Consider the following 7,946-nt stretch of genomic DNA (forward strand, 5'->3'; position numbering starts at 1 on the left):
TATATCCAGATATCACAAAACTTCTCCTTGGTTCTTGTTGGTCAAGTGAATAATTTTTCAAAATGGACTAATGTCTTTTATAGACTAATAAGAATGTCTCTATAATTTCACAAATAAGTAGTAGTGCTTGGTGTCATTCTTAACAGAGAAATCCCTAAGAGATGTTCAATATAATTAATTTCATGGTTTTAATTTTGTTCAGGAAGCAGAACAAGTCACTTCACCCAAGGGAGAACTTCAGGCAGCGAATATATTAGGTTTAGAGGTGCCTCAAGACATGGATGCATGCATGGTGCTGCATGAAATGGGTATCTTCATGAGAGTACATCAAATGAAAGAAAATGTGATCCAGGAGAAAAATAAATTTAGTAAGTCATCTTCTCTTCCCAATAATCTAAGATAATTCTTGAAATATTTATAGGTATCTTTTCAACCAATTTCATTATATTTGGATTTGAGCATATTTTGTCATGTCAATTTTAGAAGCTAACTAAATGGTTTCACTATCTTTTGAGCCACCAGAATTTTCTGCAGATTCACTTCAGTCCTCCTGCCATCAAATTAAATAACTGGGTGGCTATTCTCATAAAAAAAAATACTAACTTTGGCTTTTAGGTGAATAATATTTAAAAAGTTAATAGAGAAAAACATACCAAATTGTCCTTTTAATAGCATTTAAACCAACTATTTATTATTTACTCTGATTAAATATTTCTCTAGGTAGATTGTTTTGGTATCAACAATTTTAAACTCTGTCATAGTGTCAATATTTATATTTTGTAAGAATTTGCAGGTAGATTCATAATTATACACTGTATTCACATTATACATAATTATATGCACTAATAGATACCACTTTGTATTGTACTGTAATTGCTTTTAAAGTGATATATGTGGGGGGCATGTCTGTGTGTGTGTGTGTGTGTGTGTGTGTGTGCAATCTGAAACAAAGAGTTCAGCTGAACAATAAAATAATTGCCTAAAACAATACAAACAATATTGTTTTAAGGTGTACATGAAGTTTAAAGGAGACAATCTTATGAATCATTTTACTACAAATACTAGAAAATCTTGCTTATTTCTCCATATGCGTGGTTTCTTTCTACCTTCCCAATACTGAATCACTTAACTGTGTTAGTTTTGCAGGTAAGGAAATGTAAACAAATACTTCTAAGATAAAGCTATGTATATTATTAAGACATATATGTAATATATATAACATATATTATATATATGATCTTACTTATTTAAAATCTATGCTTAATTTAGTAGCCAGCTAAACCTCAATTAATCTTGATAGAACAATATGACTATTCCTCTATGATTCTGAATAATATTAATATAAACTTAATTTCAAAATTGTTACATTTTTATTGGGCAATTGTTTTCTCATAATTTGTATGGTGATCTTGCAGCAAATATTTTATCTTAAGCACGTGAAGAAATACTAAATTTCCATCATCTAAGTAAATTGTACAATAAGATACAAAATGAGTTTTTGAAAGCTATCCTGGAAATTTTCAAGATAACAAAAACACATTTAGAGGTAGAATTCAGAAAATTATCAAAATTTCAAGCTTCACAGTCATGTTTGGTGTAATAGCAGTGTATTTTCCTTAGAGAATCTGGTATTTTCCAGAAATTACATATATTTATGTAGCACACAAGACTCCTATCATGCTTTTATAGCAAATGGAGATGTTACCTAATGCCTTTAGATCATTCTTTTCATTGTTACCCTTTGGAGTCCTCAAAAAAGGGAAGGTGAATATAACTCTGATTATAAAAAGAGAGATTTGATAAGTCACTCTATTCTTTCACCACAGAAACTTCAGAGAATAAAATAAGATTTAAACATTGAAAACATCATGAAAATTACTGAAGATGAAGAAAATTGGAGATGATGTCCCACCATTCAGCTTGAGTGTTTTATATTACAGATCACTATCTACACAAAGCCTGGGCTATCAGGTGAATAACTGCTGTTCACTAAAAGTTCAACATTACATTCATCTGGAGTCGACAGTGAAAGGCATCCTTTCCTTATATGTTCATGTCATTTATTTTTTTCTTTCAAATAATACAGATGAACAATAGGTAAGTGATATAATGAGAAAACATGATAGAAGAAGGATAGATAACATGATGTTCATGTCGTGACCAAAATACTTCAGTGTAAGAAACCTAATCTTTCATGAGGATTCAGTTATCTTTCATGATTCAGGTTTGGATATGATGCCTTTCTCATTGGTTATCACTTCTATATGTATTCACAGTAGTAACTCAATAGGCAATTTAGATGAATAAATAAATCCTATGATAAAGTTTGTTAATAAAATATTGTAATTCTGGTTTTTACATCGCAGACTCAAATCATATATTTCTTGTATGGTGTTCTGTATAGCATATCCCCAAGAATAAGGGTAGAATATCTACTTTACAGATTTAAGCCAATCTTTTAATTCAATGATGTCAGAGAAATTACTGATGATCAATGGATGATCATGCTGTTAAAAAATGGCAAGATCCTATCAGAATATTTATGCTGAAATTTAATGTAATTCCTATCAAGTCCAAAGTTTATACTTATTCATTGTGTAAGTTTCATTCCTGTTATGAATTGGGTTTTTTTCCACATAAAATAAGAAGTAAATCTTTACAATGCATTTACATTCATCATTGAAACTTACTGTTACTGATATACAAAAGTTCATCCATCTGAGCAAAAGCTTCTGCTGTCTTAAAAAAACACAGTACTAACCTGCCTCCACATACACACATCACCTGAATCAACAATACTTTCATATACTTTTATCAAATGTCAGTAACAATATTTGTTTTAGAGACAGTTCTGTGGCTGTTTTATCCTACTATCTGGAATGACACCTGCACAAACCAATGCAGCTTGTGGGAAGACCAATTGTTTTAGGTAAGCCTGATTGTAGCTGATACAGACCTCAGCTCTTAGGTAGCAACTGATTGCTAACAGCAAAAGTGATCAGAGGTTCAGTGACTCTTCAAAGAATTTATAATTTGATGAACAAGAACAGATGCAATATGAGAGAACAAATATTTAATGAGTCAGTGATACTAATAAAGATTGGAACATGTTTTCCTACTACTAAATATCTGTTATGTAGATAAATTTGTCATTTCCTGTTATTTGACTGAATGCTTTAAGGAAGCTGGGAGAAACACTGTACTCTGCACTGTCTTTGGTCCATCTAAGTTCACTATTACTCATTAGGACTTAATTAGGGCTTATCTTTTATGATGACATCTATATGAGTTAGTATACAGGGGTTAATAGTATGTGGTGCTGAAAAATCTTTAAGAGCTAAGTATAAATTGAGGAATCATTGCAAAGATATTTTCCAAAAATGGTGGCCTTTGAGGAATCGGCAGCATAAGAGGAAACACACAGCAAAGGACAAAGCAACTTCCCTCTTTCTCTTTCTGTTCGGTAAGCTTTGGTCCAGAGGCGGTCAGTTCTTCTTACTACGCTATCTCCTCTCCCTGGCTGTTGTAGTACTTACTTCACTGTGTTTCAGAATAATTGTATATTTTTTTTCCAGGAGAAAGAGTTTTTAATTGCTTATTTGTTGCCTTCATAAAAGACATAAATGGCTTTTTAGCTGCATATTTGCTTATTTCTTATATATTAAAAAAAAGTGTTAACAAGCCTGATAAAATTTAATTGCAAAGATCCAAGATATGAACAGAGATTCCAGCATGAATAAACTTCTAATTGAAGCTGAGAGAGAAATAACAAGAGGAGATGTTGAGTGGAAACAGAATCAGAACAGATGTTTGTGGAGATAAGAAATAGTTAAATGACCCACCAAGAGAAACAGACCTTAAGGAGGAAATCAAAGTAGGTAATAAATAAGAAAACATTATCCTAGCAATATTAGCAGTTAGGAAAGTGAGTTGTTTCTAAAGAGAAATAGGCAGTATTATTACACAACCTCAAATGAAGCACAGTCCATTGTTATCATATGAAAAATTATCACCAGAACATGTCTTACTTGGCCACTTTCCAAATTAGCATTGCTGCCATACATACTTTACATCTGAGCTTCCATGCATGTCTCTCTGCCAGCTCCATATAAGCTGCTATGGGCAAACCTGGCATGCTTAGGAAATCATGTCACTTAGAAGGACTGACAGATGGGAAAATCACTATTAATTTTACAATCAGTTGGCTGCAAAGTCACCCTCCTTCTCCTGACATTTTTTTTTTTTTGCTTTTATACCATTTTAATTGCATGCAAGTTTTAAGGACAGTTCTAAGTTGAGGAACTAGAAATACAATAGACGCGAATAATCAAAGAACAAGCAAGGCAATAAACAAAGTCTCATGCTCACTCCTGTGATCACCACCTCTAAGGACTTAACAAGGTGACCAAAATATCAGAGCCTACTTCCTTATCCTACCCCAAAGTCATTTTCATGCCTGAAGCCTACTTTTTTTCTAGCCTACGATTTAGATTCCTGCCTGAAATTACTTCTTTGTTCTAGCCTAATGTCAGATTCCTGCCTGAAGCCCATTTCTTTGTCCTTGGCCAATGTCAGATTCCTGCCAAGCAGCCCCAAAAGCTCTCCACATCACCCCCTTTTCTATTTCATAAACATGCCTGAGCCTGTCTTATGTCATTCTGACAACAATCCCTTCCTTACTCATTGTGGAATATGCATTATCAAAAGCAATTCACTTCTGTTTTAAGTTGATAAGGCTCTGTGCAGAATGTTATCTGTCCTTGGCTTGCCAGCCTGTTAAATTGATAACTATGTCTATGGGTCCATTTTCAATTTCAAGCCATGTACTTTGGCTGCCAACATGTTGATGTTGTTAAAGACAAGCTTTAACATGATGAGCATGAGTAAAAGCATTCCCAGGACAAAAAGGGCTAGTATAATCAAGCTATATATACCATTCTTGAAACTTGACCAAAATAGAAATATTGACCTCAGGCCATGGATAATTTTATCAATAGTATCTGCAGCATCAAAGCTCAGCAGAACAACAGTCTTAAAATTCATAATGTCACTATGCAAAGTTAAAACATCCAGAGAGGTGTTAGAATTATGCCAAATACCCATCAAGTGTCTTTAAACATTTCCTAATTGTAATGACTATCATTGTAAATTTTAGAAGTAACACAAATCCGTTGGTGTTTGGCATAATACTCAACTGTTATGAAATTTTATGATTGCTGGTGACACTAATGGTCAGAAACTCACTGGTGAAACACACACATATTTTAGGCTGTCAAGTTGCTGTCTTGCTTCCTCACTGTATCCTGTAAAAAGAATTTCCTAATAGAGCATGTGTATAGCAGTCACACCTGATACTTCTCCTTTTGGGGAGTTGCTCTTGTTTCATTAGCTTTCACATTGGGCACTGATGTTTCTCAAAGCTGGCACAGACTTACCTTTCCATTTGTGCTTTTCCATTTCAGGTGTAGATGTTAACTTACAATGTGAATGTCAGATTCTATTAGTTAAGTCATTTTCTACTTGCTTCTAATTGATCTCTCTTTCCCTGAAGGTTGTTTGTCAAGACACATGAGTAAAATGGATGAAGGTAATCAGTCTCTGGTATCAGAATTTGTGCTTTTGGGACTTGCCCACTCACAGAATCTTCAGGCCTTACTCTTTATGATGTTTTTGATGCTTTATCTGCTCATTGTGTCAGGAAATATTGTCATCATGGTCTTAATATCCACTGACCCTCATCTTCATTCCCCTATGTACTTCTTGTTAGCCAACCTCTCCTTTGTTGATATGTGGCTTTCCTCAGTAACTACTCCTAAGATGATCACAGACTTTTTCAGAGAAAAGAAGACCATTTCCTTTTCAGGCTGCATGTCCCAGATCTTCTTTGCCCATTGCATTGCTGCAGGAGAGATGGTGCTGTTGGTAGTAATGGCTTATGACCGCTATATAGCCATCTGCAAACCACTCCACTACTTAGCCATCATGAACCTGAAAAGATGTACCGGGTTGGTGTTGACTTCCTGGACCATTGGCTTTGTGCATGCCTTGAGTCACCTGGTAGTGATTGTGGAACTGCCTTTTTGTAGCCCCATGGAAATCGATAGTTTCTTCTGTGACATGCCACTGGTAATCAAGCTAGCCTGTATGGATTCTCATAATTTGGATATTTTAATGTATGCTGACTGTGGGGTTGTAGGTGTAACCTGCTTTATTCTGTTGCTCATATCCTACACATATATCCTTATCACCGTTCACCAAAGCTCTAAAGGTGGGGCATCTAAGGCACTGTCTACATGCACTGCACACATCACAGTAGTGATGATCTTTTTTGTACCCTGCATCTTTATCTATGTGTGGCCCCTTAATATCACCTGGTTGGACAAATTTCTTGCTGTATTTTACTCTGTTTTTACACCTCTCCTAAATCCAGCCATTTACACACTAAGAAATAAAGAGATGAAAAATGCTATGAAAAGGTTCATAAACAACTACATAGATTCCCAAGGGAAGTCCTAATATCCAGAAACCTGTACTAAGTACTTCAATTAATAGAGACTGATCTCACAGAATATGTTTCAGACTATAAAGTTTATTTATATTCAATATTTTACCATTCCCCTCTTCCATTCCCCTCTTCCAAAATAGGTTTAATATACTTCGAATAACATAACACTTAGTAATCAGACACCACAACATTGTGAATTATTTACCTACAGTAAAAATATGATTGGTCCTTCATACAAGAATATTATTCAACCAATTCTCTTATGTCTTCCATAAAGCAGAACAATGTCTACCAAATTTACATGTTTTCTCTGTGAATCATAACTTAGTAAACCTCATTTTAATATAATTCTGTATATCACCACATTTCCCAAACTTGTCTCTTGCCAAATTGCAACATTATCACTTTTGATTAACCCAGATATCTACAAAAATGCTAAAATATTAAGAAAAGTTCAGGCAAATGTAATAAGCTGTCCATGAAATAACGTTAAACTTTGTTACATATTCTTATTTAACTCAATATATATAATATCATAATAAAAGTTTACCAATGAAGCCTGATGATGTTTTCTAAGTTTCCTCAGTCATAAGGAGAGAAATTTTGTTTTATATTTGTTAACATTTATGTAAAATTTTAAATATCATCCCCCCAAGGACAATGAACACAAATTCACAGTTTAATTCATGAATTTGTACCTAATCCATTCACTAATATGTTACAGACTTCTAATATATACATTTGTAAGAATTTGTGCTGTGCTAGCTTCCTATATTTTATAGGTAAGAAAAGCCTCAGGAGGCCTCCAAAACAGATTCCAACCACAACTAGATGGCATAACCCTCTTGCAACATACTTTGGCTCCAAGACATATAAAAATCAGTTTCAAAGTGACAGAGATACTTCTGAGCTGACTCACATTCATAGTATTGGAATGTCCTATGGGAACGAAAAGACATCAGTGATTTCTGTCTCTGAAATCTGCATGCAATGAATAACCTACCAAGCGATATGTGTCTACTGGTACAATAATGACTTTGCTCCTACAGGGTAACCCACCACTTTCTGATTAGATTTGAGGCCTTTTCCATGATAAAGAATTTATGGATAGACCAATAAACCTGAGCAAAACCCACAGCTGGGAAAGTCAGATGCAAATTCCCTAAGGAATCTACTATTACTAGTTTGCAAAATGGTCATGTTGTCTAACTCCCTTTAAATGCTTGTGATTGTGGCAATAGATCTGTGCTATTCTCAACCTTAGTGAGAGAAGTTCTCTTGTTTTGAAGTGGGTAGTGATTAATGTAGAGACACAATAATATTCAAAGTGCTGAGAAGCCAATTGAACCCCAATAAAAGTGTTTATGTCCATATACTTTTAGGTGATTGTAAGTATGACTCTGAAATAAATGCATTCCTCTAAGCAAAGATAAAAGTGTAC

The 7,946-nt window shown here is 34.2% G+C and overlaps 1 protein-coding gene across 1 annotated transcript; it reads left to right on the forward strand.

The window, feature by feature from the left end:
• Nucleotides 1–5,568: 5,568 nt before the first annotated feature.
• On the forward strand, nt 5,569–6,516 carry LOC114620907 (olfactory receptor 4K14-like). The gene has a single exon (XM_028767082.1). The coding sequence runs from the start codon at nt 5,569–5,571 to the stop codon at nt 6,514–6,516; it is 948 nt and encodes a 315-aa protein (XP_028622915.1).
• The last annotated feature ends 1,430 nt before the right edge of the window (nt 6,517–7,946 follow it).

Source organism: Grammomys surdaster, unplaced genomic scaffold (assembly GCF_004785775.1).
Source record: "Grammomys surdaster isolate TR1022 unplaced genomic scaffold, NIH_TR_1.0 170, whole genome shotgun sequence".
NCBI lineage: Eukaryota > Metazoa > Chordata > Mammalia > Rodentia > Muridae > Grammomys > Grammomys surdaster.